This window comes from Podarcis erhardii (assembly GCF_964252035.2).
Source record: "Podarcis erhardii genome assembly, chromosome: 11".
In the NCBI taxonomy this organism is placed as follows: Eukaryota; Metazoa; Chordata; class Lepidosauria; order Squamata; family Lacertidae; genus Podarcis; species Podarcis erhardii.
In genome coordinates, this window is record NC_138501.1 from 25,142,147 (window position 1) to 25,163,100 (window position 20,954).

The window sequence follows — 20,954 nt, forward strand, 5'->3', positions numbered from 1 at the left end:
TTGTGTGTTGCCAGATTAAATCAACACAGTGAAGAGTATTTTCGTAACGGTAACGCTATTATTATATGTTAAAATTATTTGTGACCTTAACATTAGCTGCTGAGAGTTACCGGTCATTATAAAACAGATTTGAAGGTTGTGGAAAAGGGAGAGGGCCTTTTTGGTTTTGGCCCCCTGGTTATGGAATACTTTCCTCAGCGAGGCCTGCTTGGTACTATCATGACCATATTTTTGATGCCAGGTTAAGATATTTCGTTTCTCCCAGGCGCATGTTGGTTTGTGATATAGTGATTATACTGTTGTTTGATTGGTCATCATAAATTGGTTGGTGTGGTTGATGCTCTTAATCATGGGTAGGCAAACTAAGGCCCGGGGGCCAGATACATGAGTAGAATGTTTGCTTTTATTTAAAATGCATCTCTGGGTTATTTGTGGGGCATAGGAATTCATTCACCCCCCCCCCCCAAAAAAAATAGTTTAGCCCCCACAAGGTCTGAGGGACATTCAACTGCAATTGTAATGCTGCATATCTAAAACAATTATTATTTGCCATTAAAATTCATCATGTGCACATTAACCTGTGATGGCGTTTGAATCAATATTGCCGTTTGGAAGATGTGATTCCTGGACAGCTTTGCTAAATATTGATTTAATTGTCATTTGTTTAAGGTATGAAACAAATTGCATGCCTTACTGATATTGTTAATCTGGTCCCTTTGAACTGCTGAATCTATGGGTTCATGTAATACATGGCATTACATTACAAAAATATTGAAATTATTGTGGAATACAATTGTCTTGTGCATTAGATTTGCTGGATTGCTGCAAGATCCATCAGGGTTTTTCCCCCAACCATTTTACCATCAATATTAGATCAGGAGCATAGTCTTACCACTTCTCCCACCCCCCTTTCAATTTATGCCAACATGTTTAATGTGGTAAAATTGAGCTTGTGACTATTGGCTGTTTGGCAGTGTATTGTGAATGGGAAGAGTTTTCTTGATGGAAATTCACTGTGTTGTCTGAAATATGAATTCACATGGAAATTGGCATTAATACATTGTTATATTACGTTGGATAATTATAACACTTAACTTGGCAACATAGAGTTCAATAAGATTTACTCTCTAGTAAGTATTAATTTACCGCATTTTTTGCCCCATAGGACGCACCGCCCTATAGGACTCACCTAGTTTTTTTTGGGGGGGGGAAGAAAGAAAGAAAAAATATTTCTCCCCTAGGCACGGGGCTGGCGCGGGGGAAGCCCGAGCTTCCCCCGACCCCAGCCCCCAGAACAGCCTGCTATCCGCAAGCCTAGGGAGCCGCGCTGGTCTCCCCAGGCTTGCGGACAGCTGTGCGAAGCCCGGGCACACTCTTCAGCGCGCCCGAGGCTTCGGAATGCAGGCAGCTCTCCGCAACCCTCTGGAGCCCGGCGCGGCTTGGCGCCGGGCTCCGGAGGGTCTCGCAGAGCTGCGCGGAGCCCGGGAGGGCAGGCAGCTCTGCGCGACCTTCCGGAGGCCGGCTTGGCTTCAGCGAAAGCCTGTATTCGCCCCATAGGACGCACCCACATTTCCCCTTCATTTTTGGAGGGGGAAAAGTGTGTCCTATAGGGCGAAAAATATGGTAAATATTTGTAGAATTGAAGTCTAAATTAAATTAAAGGCAACATGAATGGTGAAATTAGTTATTTTCAAAGGGAAATTAAATTGGTAGACTTATTAATATTTTATTTTTTCCCCTAGCACAACCATATTTCATTACTCCAAAATTAAGCCTAAACCTTGCTCTCTGCATTGTGCAGTACGGATTTGTTATCAAAACTAGGCCCTGTTTCCTTAGTTTTCTAGCTGTCCAAATAATTTTTGATCTGTTGATCAGCATTTGACACTCTAAAACTTATGTATGTCTTGTTCCACTGCAGAATTAGTGAGTAAACATGCAGGTTGCTTTCATTGTTACAGTGTGAATTCAAGTTGCCGTACATAGAATGTGAAGATAATTTTAAGTTGCAAAGTATTCATAATATTGTTACATGGTCTTTTCCCAGGTAAAAGTGATCCATTTTGTGTAGTTGAGTTGAACAATGATAGACTGCTGACCCATACAGTGTACAAGAATCTTAATCCTGAATGGAACAAGAGCTTCACATTGTAAGTCTTAATGTTTCGCTTTTGAATTTTACTTGTATACCTGGCTAATCATTTCAAAGCTATCAAGATAAAGCTAAATTGCTTTGATTTCTTAAGTGGAACAAGAGATTTCATTGGAACAAACCGAAGTATAAAGTAGATAATTTCTCTCTTTGATTTTGCCTTCTGAGTGATGATACTCCAAATGTCAATATACTTTGAAGGTACTATAGTATACTGCTGTGCAGCTACTAGGCTGAAACTTTTTAATGTTCATTCCAATAATTTTTAGAATTTATTGGGCAGTTTTACCCATATTCCTGACCACCCATACTGCTGCTTGATGCTGAGGAAGATGTCCAATATAATCCCATGCATGTTATTTCAACTTTAAATGTGAGTAAGCTAACTCACCAATATTGGACTCAGAATAATGCTGGTTTTCTTTCACAATGATCCTCTCTTGCATTTAGAACTGTAGGGCAGAGTCTGATAATACTGAACATTTGTTGACCCTCATACTGTATAGTGTCTTGAATGCTAGACCTGTTGGCTCCTTCATTATATTGAGATTATTCCTCTGAATTAATTTTAGAGGGGAGGGGAGGAACCATAGAGATAAACAAAAAGTTAGAGTGGTTAAAGTGACAGTGAAGTATGGAAATATTATTGGAACTTTTATATATTGTTTTCCTTGGTGCATTTATCCTGGAGGTGTGAATTTGGTTTATTAACTTTAAAAGGTGAGCAGGATGAAATTCTCATTTTCTCTACTAAACCAGTGGTTTGTGGGGGGGGGGGGGAATGAAGGCCTGTCGTGATTATAGGTGAAAGCCATTGCTCAGTAGTACAGCACGTGAAACCCTGCCTGGTGACAGAGGGTTGGGCTACACAGTCTGTTGAACAGCAGATTGTTGGCACACAACCCTTAAGCTCTGTTAGTATGATTATTCACATAATGAATGGGAGCTGGATATAGGAAAGAATATTAAGAGGCTTATTCTTCTGGAAGATCTTATTTTCCCCCTCTTATTAATTATGCTCATTCCTTTGCTTTTTGTAATGTTCTGATCTCCGAAGTCTGTTGGATTGAAGATGATATTTTAGATTAAAAGCCCTAATCAAAGGGGTTTTCTCTAGCATCGGGGCGCTGTGCTAGATGAGTTGCATTACAACTTTAGAATTCTGTGAAACTTCTATTTATGAAACACTCTTTGTGATGGAAAATTACTTCAGTACTTAATAGTTTCTCAGTGGCAATATTTTGAAACATTTAAAAATTAAAGAATCAAGCATCTTCTTTTTCTATGGCTGCTCCAATTGCAGTACAACACAAAGAGAAAGTAAATCTGTTTCAGGTTTGTTTGTTTTTGCTGCTTCACTATCCACTAAATGTTCCCAGCTGGAAGCTTCAGTCTTATGTGTGTTCAGGCAGTCGCCTTATACATTTTTGGTTTTATAAGAACCAAGTTAATACTTACTATGTAGCCTGTAAGATCTGTTTAGCCCCCTTCCCCCCCTTTCTTTGTGAGATTGAAGAAACACAACAATAAGCTATCAATTTAATTGTTATCATTATTGTTATTTGTTTGTTTGCTTATTATCTGCCCTTCACCTTAAGGTCCCAGGGCGGGGTATAACATTAAAACAGAATATTAAAACTGTCTAAAACACCTTACAATCAAAAAATAAGGTGAGTAAAAAATATACACCTCAAGTATTCAATTCCAGGGTGAAGAGGTGTGTATTAAGGGGTGCATCCCCATTCAGTATTCTGTGTATTTGCAAAATATGCTGCATTCATTGTGAATTTTGTTTATATGCAAAAGTTCCAACAATCAACCCCCATTATTTCATTATACAACATCTCAGTTAACTATTGCAGATTATTTTGAATGCAGTATATCATGAGTCACACATCTTTAATCTTTTATTTTTGCCCCACTCCTTACTTGTATATATTTTTCAAAGCTGATTATGCCACATTCCTCTACGTATTACCTGGATATGAAGTGCTAATTATTTTTCCAAAGTAAATATCAGTAGCACCTAAATATTTATAAAAGTACACATGGAGCTTGTTTAGACATAAGGGCCAAGCTATAGTTTAGCATGAACATGCAGGCTCTTGGGCAGGCATAGGCAAACTCAGCCCTCCAGATGTTTTTGGAACTACAACTCCCATCATCCCTAGCTAACAGGACCAGTGGTCAGGGATGATGGGAGTTGTAGTCCCAAAACATCTGGATGGCCGAGTTTGCCTTTGCCTGCTCTTGGGGAGAAAATTCCATGCAGCTGCTTTGTTCTTCCTCTGGTCCTGATGGTGTAAGCTAAGTCATTGTTTGACTTAGTCATCCAAATTTGGGGTCATGTCTTCTCTAGATAAACCATGATCTTGGAACTAAAGCTTATTCTTGGGGTTTGTCTGGAGAAGAAGCGTAGCTGCAAGAGGTCTGGAAGAGGCTTGCATCAGGCACAATCTCCTCTTTGGGGACCCTCTCTCATTCACGCTAAGCCATAGTTTGGCTCAGCACTGCATGCCAACTAACTCATAATTAAACCATATTTAAAAGTTGAAAGACTGAACCTTACAAATCTTCAGGCTTGCACATTTCATCCCTCCTCTGGCACAGTCATGCGGGCTTTAGGAGAATTTACTTCCATCTTAGGTTAACTGTGGCTTGCAATGTCATCTGAATGTGGACAAGCTGTGGTCGAGCTTAGCTATAGTTAGTGAAAACAAACCAGCTTCTAGTATTTAGGAAACTAACTTTTTTTTTTTACTAATCATAATTAAGACTAACCACAGTTTAGGGGTTCATATAACTTGCCCAAGTGCAACATGCTAAACAACCAAAGAGAAGGGGGACATGTGTGAACCTGGTAGCAGGCTAGACCTAACATTTTTTCCCTGCTAAACCATGATTTATGTTTACATCTGAATGCAGCCTAGCTGGCATACAATTTAATACCAGAAAGTTGAAACTCTGTAGCAGTTTAAGGAATAGAGAAAGTGAGAACTCTGGAAACCTCTTAATGGCTTCTAAATCTGGTGTCAACAATTTGATTGGGGTTTTTTTTTGGGGGGGGGGTGTCTATATGAAACCCACCAAGGATCTGGTCATGTCCATTTTAAATTTCAAGTGCTTTTTGATTGCAATCTTACTTTCTAACTCTGCAAACGTATCACTTATTCAGTACACTAAATCAGGGTAAGTATTAATGAAAGGCTTTCTTGTGCTTCTTGTAGGTTGTATAATGCATGCCCAGTCATGAAATGATCGGTATCATGTCTGAGTTGCATTCCTGGACATTTCTATTTCAATTCATGCCCTCTTTTTAACTCCCTTTTTCTAGTTTACACTTCTAAAAATTCACGCAGCTTTTCATTTTCCTCTAACTTGTTAATGCATTTGCCTTGATAATGATTCAATTAGGTGACTTTCCTACCTCTGTTCTGCCCTATCCCTTTCATAGCAATATTAAGGATATCCACTCAGTTCTTGAAGTGACAGTTTATGACGAAGACCGAGATCGGAGTGCTGACTTCCTGGGCAAAGTGGCTATACCATTGTTGTCTGTAAGTTTATTATTATTATTTGGTTAATGCACTGCTCTGTATATTTTTATGCTCGTGGAAAAAAAGTCAGGGCTGTCTGTCATTTTTCAACCAAGGTCTGTAATAAGAACACTAAAAAATTTAACATACTCAATTCACGGCCATGTTGAATCCCATGATAGTTAATTTTTCCTGACAGACTTGGTCCTGGTAATGAACAGGTACTTGTCAGAATTGCCACAGTTGTTTTGGGTTCTCTGTCAGTTTCAGCAGCTGGGGGTCAAAGGTCACTGAGGGAGTGTATTCAGTGGAGACTGCGAGACAGACGGCTGTCATGTCCTTTTCCCGCAGATTCAAAATGGTGAACAGAAAGCCTACGTCTTGAAAAACAAGCAGCTGACAGGGCCAACAAAGGGGGTCATCTATCTTGAAATAGATGTGATTTTTAATGCTGTAAGTCTTAACTTTGCCTTTTTTGTACTGCTAAAGAGTTCAGTTTCATGAAAGCTTTTGTTCCTGATTTGTAGAGAATTTCTGTCATTCCTCATTTTCTCTAAACCTTGATGTATGCTGCAGAATGCTCTTCTGCCACTGGCTGAGACACCCACTTTGCTACTACTGCTGCTAATGTATACACAAGCATAAGTTTCTGTGCCTCACATTTCTGGATTATAGTCTTGGCCCCATGACTTTGAAATGCTACAGTGATGATTCTATATATATTTGTGCAGTTCTCAGTCCCTAAACAATATATTTTGATATATAGGTGAAAGCCAGCTTCCGAACGTTAATGCCCAAAGAACAGAAGTATATTGAAGAAGAAAACAGAATTTCTAAACAGGTAAAGAGTTGGAAACTATTATTTATTCCCAATAGACAGAATATCAAGTGAAACCTTATGACTGTATTTTGTCAAGCATTGATAGCTAAGAGAATAGCACATCTCATTTATATTGAAAAACTTATCTGGAGTTATCAAATAAAACTTGCACAAATGCAGATTTTTAAGTCTTCTAAATCCCTTTCTGCCAGATTTAGTTATTTGTAAAATGTGTGCATGATAACTCTAATTAAAGTTGTCAGTCTGCCCCCATGTATCAGGTTATAGCACAGGTGGCTGTAAACTTAGTCTAGCATAAATTTTGGTGGCCAACTTTGACCTGGAGGAACTCCCATATTATTTTGGATTATGGTATGTATCAGCCTTTTGTTCTCTTAGTTTTCCTTTTAAGGTGCTTATTAGAAACTTAACTCAGGCAAATATATAAAATCCCTCTGATTCTGCAACATGATTGACAAGATTCTTCTTTTTCATGTATGTTTACTAACTAATTGCTGCAATATTTACCAGCAGTAACTGTTTTCAAAAGTGCAGTCCTACTGAATGCTTTCAACTTAAATAATTTTTAAAATCTTGCAGCCATGATGTTCATGTTTCCTTCTGGAGGATAAGAATGTTGGTCACTGAAGAGTCAAACACTAAACAACTCTTCTTTGTAGAATCTTATTTGTGTGCTTTTTAGTGTTTTAATTATTGCATGAAATCATCAGTACAGAGATTTTATAAGCAGCAATATAACACTTCCATTATCAGAAAGTAAGCAGGCGTGCCTTGCGGTGTGTGTGTGTGGGGGGGCAGTATACAAAACCTATTCTTCCAGATGTATAGGTGCTGCTCAGAAATGGCTAGACTCATATGCAGAAAAATAGTAGCAAGGAACTTATGACTATTACTAATCAATGAATATTATCAAACCTTGGTTTGTAGTATAAGAATCTCATTAGAGCAAGTGCTTTTCTTAAATATCAGAGATCTTGAATTAGTGAATATAACCTAATACTGTAAAATGTATGTTTCGTAAAAGTTAGTGAGTTCATCTCCAAATGAACTTCGTGGTACTCAACTATTCGTTTTAAAACATAATTCCTTAAAAATCTACTTGTTCATCCTTTTCATGAAACATATTGTAGTTTCACAGCTTCCATGGGAAAAGTTACTTCAGTTTCCTCAGAGATAATTACTCAGAACTGCATACATGGTTTCTCAGCAGTCATCTCTTTAGTATCAGAAATTGATTCTTCCAACTCCAGTGCAAAAAAAACTAGGTTGATATATTAAATCTCTGGATCTCAGTTCTTAGAGCGTGCTTAAAGATTGGGAAGGAAACATTAGTAGGTACAATTGTACTGTCATTTAAATTATTTTCATGCTGTACAGCAGAACAGTGCAAGCCTACAACTACTGATAATACTGATAAATATCTAGATAATGAGTTTTCCCCTTTACTGCAATACAAAATATTGTCTGTACAGAACAGTATTTTCAGTTGAAATGTGTTGTGAGCAGTTTTCATAGCTAAAATGCACAAACTGAGCCGACACATTCTACGTTTCTTTCCTCCAGCTTCTTCTAAGGAACTTCATGCGGATGAAGCGTTGTGTCATGGTTCTTGTAAATGCCGCCTACTATATAAACAGTTGCTTTGACTGGGATTCACCACCAAGGAGTCTTGCTGCTTTTGTGGTATGATATTAACCTTAATATTAATATATGTGTATACAAAAAAATAAATAAATGTAATGGTCTCATCAATAGGACATATATGAAAGATCACAGTCAATACCTAATAATCAATCTGTAGTTTAAAGCCAATATTAGAACATCCAGGGCTTCCTAGAATTGGCTTTCTTCTACAATCAGTGACCTCTAATACCCTAACCTTAAAACTCCAGGAAGTTTAATGCCAGTACATTCTTCTCTCTAATTTCCAGTGGTATAGGAAACTTCAAAGTGCTTGAGTTCACCATGGCATCATAGCCATGCTCCCAATGATAATCTATAAATGTAGGCAGGTGTATTGATCCTAAATAAGCTCTGTATAGGCATACTTGCATACACATATACAGTGAGGGGGGAAAGTATTTGATCCCCTTCTAAATTTGCCCATTTGCCCTCTGACGAAGAAATGACCAGTCCATAATTTTAATGGTAGGTTTATTGTAGCTGTGAGAGACAGAATAACAACAGGAAAACCCCCAGAAACCCAGAAGACAGAAGACGGAGATGGATGTGCATTATAGTAAGTGAAATAAGTATTTGATCCCTTTGCAAAATATGACTTAGTACTTGGTGGCAAAACAGTATGGCACACATACTGCCATTTTACATGCTGGTGGAACCAATTTTCAACTAATTAATAACAAATTATAGAACAACTGTGTATTCCCCATCACATATTCCCCATCCCTCTGCTATTACAGTCACCCCAAGTTAACAACACTGGCAAATGTGGTTGCTGCAGATGGGTGATGCCATTAGCACTTGTTTCACAGTAGGAACAAAGTTCAACTCCTTTGCAGTCATGTCCCATGCCAACATTGAGGACCTTTAATATGCCATTCTTTGGGTATGAGATTCTAAACCTAAGCCATTCATACCTGCCAGCCTTAGATGAAATATCTGATTGTGTGAGAAATGGATCCTCAGTTGTTTATGTTATACATATCCACCAGATCTGCCTCCATCCAAAAGAACTTCCCACCCAGTATTTTCTGTGTCAGTTTAATACAATTTTCTTCTAGACGTCTTAACATAGACGTTTTTCTTCTGCGTCTTCACTTCCTTGCCACGACACCAAATACAGTAGGAGCATTCTGAGGAACAAAAACAGAGGCCCCAAAAGCTTGCAACTTCTTTACGTTAGTCATCTTGGACTCCTTTAGGAGGAAGGGTGAAACGAAAATTTAATAAATAAATAAATAGACAACTGATAATTTTAAGATCTGAGAAATGTGATAAGAGACATTCTAGGAGCCTTGATAAAAGGTTATGCCTATATACATAAGTTTCAGAAATGGTCGCATAATAACTTTACTCAAAATGCTTCTACTTTTGTGTGTTTACTTCCTGCATTAGCTCTGGGAGGTGCTTGTGGCATAATGGCATAATGTTCCTTTTGCCTGATGAAGGGAAGCACTCGTATAGGGCATCCTCTCCCTTGTGGTCTCCTGAGCTGGAGTAATAAAGGGTGTGACCATATGGCTTCTGTAACATTACTTCTTTAGACAATACAAGGTGTAGCTTAATAACAGAACCAATATGTTGATACAGGAACAAACTTTATTCTGCAGGATATACCCGTCATGGCAATTATTGGCTTTATTTTATTTTTATTATTTAAACTTGTATGCTACTTTTCCACATAAATGTGCCCAAAGCAGTACATATGATTAGAGGCAGCATGCTTTAAATACCAGGGGCTAGAGAATCAGGTTCAGCATCAGCACATAGCACAGTCAGGCAAATGCCCACAACACTGATACCTATGCATTGGGCCAGATGAGTCCTTTAGCTGCTTGGCCTTGAGAAGAATTCCGAGTGATTGCAGTGAGGAAGTGTCATTTTAATCTTTCCCTAATGACTTCAAATGCAGCATTGTTCCAGAGTGGTTCTGCATTGAGGGTGCTGGGAAGAATTAAATTGATAGCTCTTGCATGCTGTAGCAGCCTGGAGCTTCTGTTAGCCCTGAATAGCAAGGGGAAAACACCAGCAGCACAGGATCCTTTCGGATTCCTCCCTCTTCATTGATCAGCACAGAGAAGACTGCCAAGCAGTTGCAAAAAGGGACCATCAGTTGAATCCCTCCCCACTGTCTTTGATGTTGTAGAAAACTGGGTTTAGGTGGGATTAAATTCACTTTAAGAAAAGCAGCCGACTTTGAAATCTGTACAACGTCCCCAAAAGTGACCCTCTAGATGAGAGCACAGTCATGTCCTCTAGCATCTTGCTTCCAGTAGTGGGCAATCAGATGCCCATGCGATGCCCAAAGGCAGGAAGTAGAGGCGACTGCCATCTCCCTCTTCTTCTCCACAGGACCAGGTCTGAGATGTCCTTGGCCAGAGTGCCCTCACTGGGCCCCCCAAATGGCCCTGTCTTGGGGGGACTTACCAAGCAATGGGGGTTATGAATAGTGGTGCAAGCAGTGCCTTGAGAAAGCCACCGTTCTTGAGAAAGCTGTAGTCAAAACAAAACTACTATGAAAGAAAATTAAATTGTATTTCCCCCTGCTCCTCAGATATATCCATCTATCCTAAATATTTTTATGGTTTATACATGCCCTTTAGAATCTTATTCAAGATCTACTGTAGGATCAACTTTGTGCCTCAGGTGTAATGAACATGAATGAGTAACGACCTGTTCTTTCTTAGATGCTGCCTGTCCTTTTACAGGCACTGTTGCTTCAGAACTGACAAGTTAAAGTCCATCGGTGCAATGGACTGTATTTTTAATCTTCAATAAAGTCTCTTCTGATCCCTGTTCCTGCCCTGCCTCTTTTGAACCTATTAAGTAATCTGCTGTGATGTCACAGCGTGGCATTGGAGATATCACAGCCCATCTGTCTTCCACAGCCTCTGATGTCATATGTGGGTTGCCAGTGTTGGTCTAGGCAGAAGTGCTGAGAGGGTCTTGTGAAAGACACATAAGTTGACAGGCAGATTAAAAAATTAAACACTTTCATCTTTGCATGCCGTGGTCTTTAGAACCTCTTTATACCTAGTTGAGTGGTTTCAAAGCCTTTTAATAGAGGCAGATAGCACATGGCAGCTTATAGCCTAGAGTTTTGACCAAGATCGTAAACCAGAACTCAACAACCTACAGTGTTGTCAGAAAACCGCAACGTGTACATCATCATCATCATCATCATCATCATCATCATTATTATTGCAGTTCTGCATACAATTCCACATTGTCCCTGTGAAATCTATGAATCTTAGATGGATTGATTAGCTCCAGGAATGTAACCTTAAGGGTACAGTTGTGCAAACTAAAGGAGCACATCTTGAGGTTTGAGTTAAGGAAACACTGGATTTAAATAGTCCCTTTATTGTAACATAGTATATGAGATTTAAATGTTGTAGCACTTTTGGGGGGAGATGCTGAAAACCACCGGATTTCCTATTTTAATATCCCTATTGCCTGCTCTGTATTTTATTTGGGTGAAATCCAACATAGAGCATGCAACAGGGCTTCTTCTGTTCCTGACTGTCGTCCTGCCCTCTGGATCAGATTTTGAAGGTGGACAGGGGGCTGCACAAGCAGAAATCTGTTCTGCCTGCGGTTGGGCACAACTGGATATCACCCTTTGTTTTTAACACTTGGAGAAGACAATAAGTAAAAGCAACTTGAATATTTCATTCATGAGCTGTTCTATCAAATGCATTGCTGTGCTTAAATTAATCAGTTTGCATTACTCCTACGTAATTTTAGCAAGAAATGATTATTACAGAAATACTTTATGCAGTTTTCTCAACTGTGGAAATGGCAAGGTTTGTCTTTAGAACAACCTAATGAAGATACTGAAATGCTTTCTAAATTGGGTTTCGTTTTCTCCAGGCTCTTGATTCATGCACCTGTGGATGTGGGCAATTGCAGGGAGATACAGGGCAGGAGATGAGGGGCCGTATGCAACCTCTTTCACTGTCACTTCTTACTTTAATGAGCCAAAAAATAATTGGACAACTAAGCTATCAGTAAAAGGACACACTTCAACATGAGTCAGTGAATTATTTTGCAGGACAAACTTTAATCTTTATATATGATTGTGGATAATTTGTGGTACCATTTATCCAGCTTGAATTGTTTTAGCCTTTTCAGTTGTTATACAGTAAGTACTGCTATGTTAACATTAACATTTGATATTTTACACATTTAATTCCTGTACTGTTGTGTGTGGTCTTTGGGGAAATGCGCTCCGGTGCTACAAGAGAGAGACAAAGTATTGATCAGCTAACATTTCAGCTACATTTATGTATGTCGCAAAATTAATGAAAATGCCAGACAAAAATGTCAGAGTGCACAAAAAGGTAGGATTTGAATTTTGGTAGTTTAATGAAAAGTTTAAGATGAACGTTATCACATGTCTGTTATTGTGCAGTTCATAACACAATAGCTAAAGGGGAAACACACATTTTACTGGGGGAGCACTGAACATGAATCTAGAAGGAAATTTAGAAGGAAATATGCAGTCCTGAAAGTAGGTGATGTTCCCAAATTTGGGAAATGTGAGTTCATTTATTCTAACATGGCTCAAAATAACAAATAGCATTTGCAAAAATGGTGCCTACATTTTCCTCTTTAGTTGGGGGAGTTATGCAGTCCTTTCCTTTCTACTGTAGCTTATATTCTTCTAAAAACTACTTTTGAAAGTAAAAAAAACAAACCCAGTAGTAATAATAATCTTTCTCTTGATTTTCCTAACCATTTTTGAGGCATCTGAATAAGGCCAACTCATTCAATATTTTTGTTCATATTGTCAGAGCCAATGTGAGATACTGTTCTGTGTGAGGCAGGCATAACTTCTATCCTCTAGTGCTGCTGCCCCTCTTCGCCACTGCCTGCTTACCCATTTAACATTTTTAACGTCACTAATGCAGTGTCAGTACTGGCAGTGCCCCCAGCTTCAGTCTCCCCTCTCTCTGGGCAAGGTGTCCCAGGAGACTGAGTGCCTGTGCTGCAGTGGCTTTATCGCCATAGCTAAAAATTCTTTTAAAATTACTTTAAATACTTTAGAAACATTAAATTTAAGAGAGCAAATGCTCTCCTATTAACAGTTGAGAGATAAGGTAGCGGTTGGTGGGAAGTAGTAGGGGCTGCAGTGGTGAAGGAAAGGGATTGGGCAGGGTATTGCTCTGGAAAGCCTATAGGAGCCAGGTGTGCATGGATAGCTTTGTGGGCTGACTTTTTTGGGATTTCCAAGAGAGACTGTTCTGACACAACGGCAGTGGTAGTTCTCTTGTCTTCTGGGCTGTGAGCATGGACCAAGCGACATGCATCAGTTGCTATATAATAGTCCTTCCTTCAGTTATAGAAAGTTTTCACGATGATGCAACATGAGTATAGCTTTGGGCTGCATAATCTGACAGAAGATAATTCCTTTTGCTGGAATCTAAAGGGTTGCATGTACCGTTTAACACTTTCACCATTGCCCTTTCCACCAACATGTGTGTTAGCTGAAAAGCTTGTGAGAGTCAGAGGCTCCTCCAGTGCAAGAAAGGGGGAGATTGGAAGGGGCTTGGTAATGCACACACCTATGTTCACATAGAAATGCTATCTGCTCTCAGACAGGAGGACTTCTTGGAGCACAGGCTTTAAGCTGAAGAAAATGGCTCGCCATCAGTGCTGTTTTTCTAGAAAAAGGGGTGCCGAAATTCACCGTGAACACCTCCTTTGTTTTCTTATAACAGCAATGGTGCCTACCTGAGAGGTGCCAGAACTGAGTTCCGGTGAATTCTTGCTGAAAAAAAGCCCCGCTTGCCATACTGATTTCATCCTGATGAGTATTTAAATGCCCTATTGTGTCCCAGTTCTGCTAGACGTTTTCTTAGGGATGACAGAAACAAAATGTGCAAGAATCCTGCAGTTTGCTTCATGGTGCAAGCGAAGTGCACAGAAGTTCTTTTTCCTTCAGTAAATTGTGTGCCAGTGACCTAACATGGATGGTAAATGATAAGATTTATGCACAAACAAAGCAGTATTTAATGGCAGGATTTGGAGACGTATTCCCAACAACTTTGGTGTGCCTAGTGGGATATTAGACTTTGGGCAGTAGAATTCCGTGCCATTTCACACATTGTGTCTGCAGACAGGGAGGGGGAAAAGAAGAAGGGGGGGAGTGATTATATTTTTTCCCTTAAACATCTATTTAAATACATCTTTGTTCTGTACCATAGATTTATTAGTACAGAATCAAACATTTTTTCTGATCTAAACCCTTCTCATCCCCTAGAAATCACTGTTAGCCTTTCTGAGAGGGGAAAGACAAAAATCTCTTTTTCTCCCAGTGGGCTAACACTAGGTAAAGGAGGCAATCTGGACCAGGGAAATACATGATTTCATACAGTTTAAACAATGATCAGTAATAATTTATAAAGTAGGATAAATGGGAGATGTGGCGTATTTTATTTGATTAAAGAGTATTTAATAACGCAAGTAGACAACTAGCAAGGAAACAGTTTTGAAACGTGTCATGTAAGGAAATACTTTTGCATATGGAATGTGTAAAGCTATTTCCTGTGTAATTACATCACTTTAATCTGCAGTTGATCATACATATAGTGATTGTACAATAAAAGATCCCATCCAACAATAAGCGTGCTTAATAGCTAAATATTCCAACCGAATGCAAAACAGTGAGATAGAGAAATATATATTTAATATGAAATCCCTGCTTGGTTTAGGAATAGGAAACATGCTCAGTCACCTTTTTTAAAAAAGGAATATCAAGTGTGCAGCCAAGGAAGAGCTTACTTATCCTTCAGTTTTTCAAAATGTTCCTCTCTGCCAAACTAGTGCATCAGATCAGTTTCCTTATATATGAAGGAAAGAATTATCTTGATTCTCCGCTTAGGACATCTACCACAGGTAAACATGAGTGTTGAAAGCCCCCCTTCCTCTGTTTCCAAGTCTTTCTGTGTCCCTTTTCAGGCTCATCTACTTGTTGCCCTAGGCCAATACTGCTTTGCTGACCCGGTCTTCTTTGATGTCCCTCACAAACAGTGTCGTTTTCCCCATTTGTTTTCACATTTCCAAGGGCTGCTTTTGTGTTGATTCTTCGGTCAGCAGGTGCAATTCCAATTGACAACAATTCTTCATAAAAAACAGAACGCAATCTAGGCTGTATGTTTGCCTAGATTCCTTAATTAAAGTGTTAAATAAGTAGCCGGCAAAAGTTTTAGAGAAGACTCTAAGACAGACAATATTCTTTTGCTCATGAAGACTCGATGTGTGCAATTCTCAGTGTTAAATTTGGCATTAGAGCTAGGTTATCATTGAGAAAAGAGTAGGTCTTGCCTTGTTATTCAAAGCAAGCACCTAACTTGCTTGAAAAGCCAGAGGAGCTGAATGTTGTTGGACAGCAGATTTGAAATTAATCAGAAGAAAGTAATCTAATTTACAGTGTGAGAAGCTGGATGATTAGAGGTGGTTTTGTGTGGCTTTTTTTGCCTGAAATGGAGATTTCTTTCAGAAGTATTTTTCTGTAGAATGTAGAATTGGTGGGAAATGCTGTTTCGTGGGGGGAAATGGATGTTTTCACAACTGAAGTTCTGCATTTTATAATCATTAATGCATTTGAATGAGAGTACATATAATACTCTACAAAGCAGAATGTTGATCAAATTCGTGATGCATTTTTTTTAAAAAACCCAACCCTAACAGTCATTAACTCAGAAAAAGTGAACTTTCTGTTAAAGGGCAATGCAAAATTGGAATACAGTGAAACTGCAATTAATGTCTACCTCACAGTAGCCTTTATTGCTTTCCAGAACTATATTGTCAACATGATTAGGCATGTCTGTATTCGTATTATAATGGCTCACCTTCCTTAACTAGAAATAAGTCATTAATGGGCCAATTCAAGTTTTCTCTGCCTCATTAAAAAGATAAAGCTAAAAAACCCCACCTCTTTTTGACTAATCTTGTATCAGTTAAATCCTGCATATTTATTACTTAAAACATAAATATTCCCCCATATGGAAGAAATGTGTAGCATCCATTCTAGGATGTATTTGCAAAATGCAAGATTTGATAAAAATCCAAAGTATTCATGTTGGCCTACAAGGAAAATCAAAAAAATCCATAATGGCATTGCCGTACTCTGTGTTTTGGATTGTTTGAGAATTTTGCTTTGAACAGCTTTTGTGTTTCCCCATGTAAACTTAAGCAAGTAAGAAAATGGGGGGGGGGGGGTGCGCACACACACACACACGCACAACCATTGCATCAATTTCAGCCCCCTCCTCCTAATTTTTCTTCCATAAGAATCTGTATGTCACATGTCAATAAGTAATGCATATTACTCTGCTATAAGATTGTCACCAAGTTTTCTTTGTTAATGAAAGCAGTGTGTGTGGGCAGCATCTCTCTCCCTCTCTCTTCTCTGCCTGTTTATAATGGGTGGGGTGGGGGACGAGAGTCTTCTCTTTCATTCTGTGTAGTGTTTAATCCCAGTGATTCTCTCCACATCATCCCTGCCAGGGTGGTTTAGCTAGCTAGCAACATTTCATTAGCTTCATTTCCTCCCCACTTTTCCTGCCACAACGCTGTGCAACTCCCAACCCTTCACTCTTTCCTTCTCTGCAATCTTCCACTTGTTGTGCATAAGATCAAGGCAAAACTTGCACACTGGAGTGCTTTCAGAGCTATGATGGGCTAGTAAAATCTGTTTATTCCCCCTCTTCTCCAACAAAACCCAGGAATTGGTAGGAGGCTTGTGTGCCTACACCAACCAAATTGGCAAGCGTACAATGGCTCTAGTTTAAAACAAAGCCTATTCAAGGTACAAATAATTATTATTTAAACTCCCTTGGTAACTTGTGGATTATTGGAATTCTTGATGAAACAGTCTTCAAGATTTTGTATTGACTGAAAGAAGCTCTAATGCCAAAGAACAACCCACTATATGCTTAAGATGACTGCGGATTTGAGAAGTAGTCTGCCTCCCTCATGTCGTACCATTAGCATAGAAAACATGAATTAATAAAAAATGTCACAATGTTACATAATGATAACAATTAACAGTGTGAGGACTCATTAACAGTACTCTTAGCACTCAACTTTTAAGTAAATTGTCACATTTCTAACCATGAATTTATAACACTTCACAGATTTAGTTTCAACCAAAAAATTAATTTGGCTAGCTAAATGCTGACACTTTTTTGTGGCTGATAGCAATTAAGCATTTTAGATGCATTGTATAGTATTCAAACCTGTTTATTTTCAAAGCTTAGAAAGAACTGTGAAACTATTAACAACTGAGTTATGAGAATGCGTTGTTTCTTTATGTGTCCTAATGCTACAGTTGTTGTTCACTATATATCATCTTACTATCAGCCTTTATAAAATGTATCCATTTCAGCGATGGATCATTTGAGCATGCCTATGCAATTCACAATTGAAAACTCTGGCAGCCCTATCTAGTACTACCAAAATGATATCAATGAACTGGATGGAGTTACCTACCACAGGAACAATTACCCGATCAGGGTCAAATACCCTTCCACCTTTCTACCTGAACACCTGCAAATTGAGCTGTGTCCCATTCAGAATTTTAAGAACAGAGCCATTGTCAGGGAAGTAGTTTGTTTCTGGGAGAAAATTATGCCAGTTCTCTTTTAAATGAAAGACAAGTCTGTTGTTACTTAAGGGATATTAGGCTTCACTGCATTTTTGAGGAAAACAAATTTGCTGTAACTTTATCTGTAATGTAGTACTGAATAGGTGCAAATAGGCTCTACATTGTATGTAGCAGAGCAGGGGAAATAAGGGTTTGTTAAAACCATAAAAGGGATTTGTAACCATTATATTTCTAAGGAACTGCTTTATCAGAGTCTGGGTTATAGGGGAAATGTTTTAGTTACAGCCTTAACATTAAATGCTTGCCTAGTATTTTACTCAAATGCAGTCTAAAAGAAGCAGGATTTTGTCTGTTCTGCTCACTTTGTGAAATCACAAATTTCCTGAAAGTAAACAGGCTGATAATCTTCCATTTAGCGTTTTTAGCTAGCCAAGGATTACAGCACAGACTAAACCAAATTAATCATTCCCAAAACTGAACATTGATTTGTTTTGTGCTATGATTTTAGTTTATTCATTTAGTAAATAGCTGCTGATTTCACTATTTCACTTTTTATTTTTAAAAAATACAACTTTAAGTGCAGTTAAAATGCATCAGTGCATTAATTTCCCATTTACTCAGAGAAAATATTTGAAGCTAAATATTTTCCTTAGTGTTTCACTGGGTTATTTTACTTGGCTCATTCAAAACGCCTTCTGTATCTAATATTAACAATACATCTTGACTTCACCATAGCAGTTTATTCTTATAGAAAACAAGACAAAACAAATAGTATAGAGAATACTTTGTCTTCATGAAAAGTGTGTTGCTGAGTCGTCTATCTTAGTTTCTTTTCTTTTTTTTAAGTACGACTGTGAAGTGAAACTACTAAATTTATTGAGAGATATTTGTGAATGGAGTCTACCTTATATATTTCAGGAAGCAGCCATGAGAGTCAGAGGAAGGGCAGGTGAACAGTTGTACCTGCTAAACCCAAGGGTCAATTAATTAAACTCAGCAATTTTTCACTATATTTTCAGGATCATGCATGCAGAATATATGTAAACCAAGATTCATGTGAAATTGCTGGTTATGAAATAAAGGTAATAGAGATTTGTACGCTTCAAAAGATGAACCTGCACTTCTCTGTACACTTACTTGGGAGTAAGCCTGTTGAAGTTGGTTGGACTTGCTTCTAAGTAAACATGATTAGGAACAACCTGTAACGGTGTGAACGTTTACTTAAAAAACAAATCCCACTGAGTATTTGAGTATTTATTTCTGGGTTAGAAGTTTATTTTAGGACCAAACTATTAATCTGTAACCTTATGAAAAATTTCTTGGGAGTAAATTCCACTAAAAGTTAGACCTGCAAGTAAATGGGACTTGGCAGTAAAAGTGCAACCCAGAGCCCTTATAATAAGTGGGATTTCAGTATACTGAGAATAAAAGTGTTGGTTGCCTGAACAGAATCGTGCCACATCTTCTCTGCCCTTTTCTGTCAGTAGCAAGATGCAAAAAGCGCTTCTTGACTGACAGAATGGATCTGTATTTACCATGATGTTGAAGCTGCCTGTATTTAGATCTAGAAATAAAAGTTATCCTTTAAGATGGCATTATATATGTTTCTGCTGTAAAAGTTAGAAAGCATAATTTAATTGCCATACCACTAAAAACCATTTTATGTCCAGGATGGATGAGGCACAAGTTTAGTGAGATTTAAAGTACAAAGCAGCATAGGCAAACCAGATTAAAGAATGATTTATTATATTTGGGTTTTCACTTTTATTCACCTTTAAGACATCTATTTTAAAAGAAAGTTTAAAAATAATCTTGATAACCAGAACAAATGATAAAAATGAGACATCGAATTCACAAAGGCTTTATAACTTTATGACAAGTAATTCATCTTTTGGGGTTAGTATAGTATTCTGCACCAGCATATGACTCATAATTGACAATCTCAGTTGTGTATTTGTTCTTTTATGGATTTTAAAGACTGAATAATGCTAAAGATCAGAAATCTTTTGGAAAATCCATGCATTATTATTTTTCAAGAAACATTGTTAAAAGTTTTTAAAGGTAGTGATGCTTCTTTTTATGCATAGAGAGATTTTGTGGGAAGACAGAGTTGTCATTAGAAATATGGAAATAATTCATGTCTTATTTCATACGCATTCTGAAACATAGAGCTTCTGAGAACTAATGTAGAATTTCAGCAGAGTTTATAAGCACACTGAAGTAATCTCTAAAAATATGTAATTGGCCAAGAAGTGAAGTCCACATGTGAAACCCAGTTTTGAGGCTGACTTTTCCTCTTAGTATTTCAGTGGGCACAGTTTTCCTGTATAATTTAAGGATCTATGTTGATCATTTTAAATCTAGCCCTATTCATTTTAAAATCTGTTAAAATCTTTTTTTAGTTTGTATTTTTGCATTTTGTATTTTCCTTAAAAAATAATAATTAGAAATTGTTGTAAATTTCAGTACAGTTGAATTGGTTTTTTTTCCTAATAGTCCTCTTAAAAGCCCATAATATTGCCGCACACCAAATATATTCACCATGATTACAGTACAAGTAAAAATGGCACTTAAAAAAAGTCAGCCCAATAAAAAAGTTTTTGCAAAGTAGGCATAATGCATTTTTAAAAATTAAATATTAAGTAAAAATGCATTTCTCAGTTTCAAATTGCAATCGTTTCATTATAGTGAATACATTTATTTATTTTTTTATTTAAAAAGTTTGCTCTTTAAATATTTCCAAATCATTTTTTAAAATTGTAATTAGATTATTAGGTCAAAAATCCGCAGATTTCCATCCTGATTTTTTTAAGCTGAATAGAATAAATTTACAGCAATATAAAGTGAATGGGTTTTTTTTAAAAAAAAAATATTCAGCAGTGTTTGCATTTAGATGGCACTCTTTCTTGATTTTAGACTCTTAAATAAGATTAGTGGAATTGAACTGTTACTGTAAAATCTGTATGCATACAATACTTCAGGCTGCAGTAGTCTTAAAACAAATATTAAACCTATTGATAGTTCTTTTGAATTATTTTAAAAAGAGTTTGTTTAATCAGTAATATGTATTGACATAGTTAATTTGCACATTTAATAGAATAAGAAATGCAAAGTGAAAATGTTGAATTCAGC

General features: G+C 37.7%; 1 protein-coding gene across 9 annotated transcripts in view; it reads left to right on the top strand.

Moving 5' to 3' along the window:
- The window catches only part of MCTP1 (multiple C2 and transmembrane domain containing 1), a gene marked incomplete at its 3' end in the record, with an annotated part of 167,255 nt that overhangs the window by 93,250 nt on the left and 53,051 nt on the right, over positions 1–20,954 (top strand). For 5 of the 9 annotated variants that reach the window (XM_081880367.1, XM_081880364.1, XM_081880369.1 and 2 more), the window contains 6 exons: positions 2,048–2,150; positions 5,607–5,709; positions 6,040–6,141; positions 6,455–6,529; positions 8,093–8,212; positions 8,682–8,768. In XM_081880367.1, coding sequence (XP_081736493.1) covers positions 2,048–2,150; positions 5,607–5,709; positions 6,040–6,141; positions 6,455–6,529; positions 8,093–8,212; positions 8,682–8,768 — 590 coding nt within the window. Of the gene's footprint in view, positions 1–2,047; positions 2,151–5,606; positions 5,710–6,039; positions 6,142–6,454; positions 6,530–8,092; positions 8,219–8,681; positions 8,769–20,954 lie in introns of those variants that run through there. The other 4 variants (XM_081880365.1, XM_081880366.1, XM_081880371.1 and 1 more) reach the window with 2 other exon arrangements.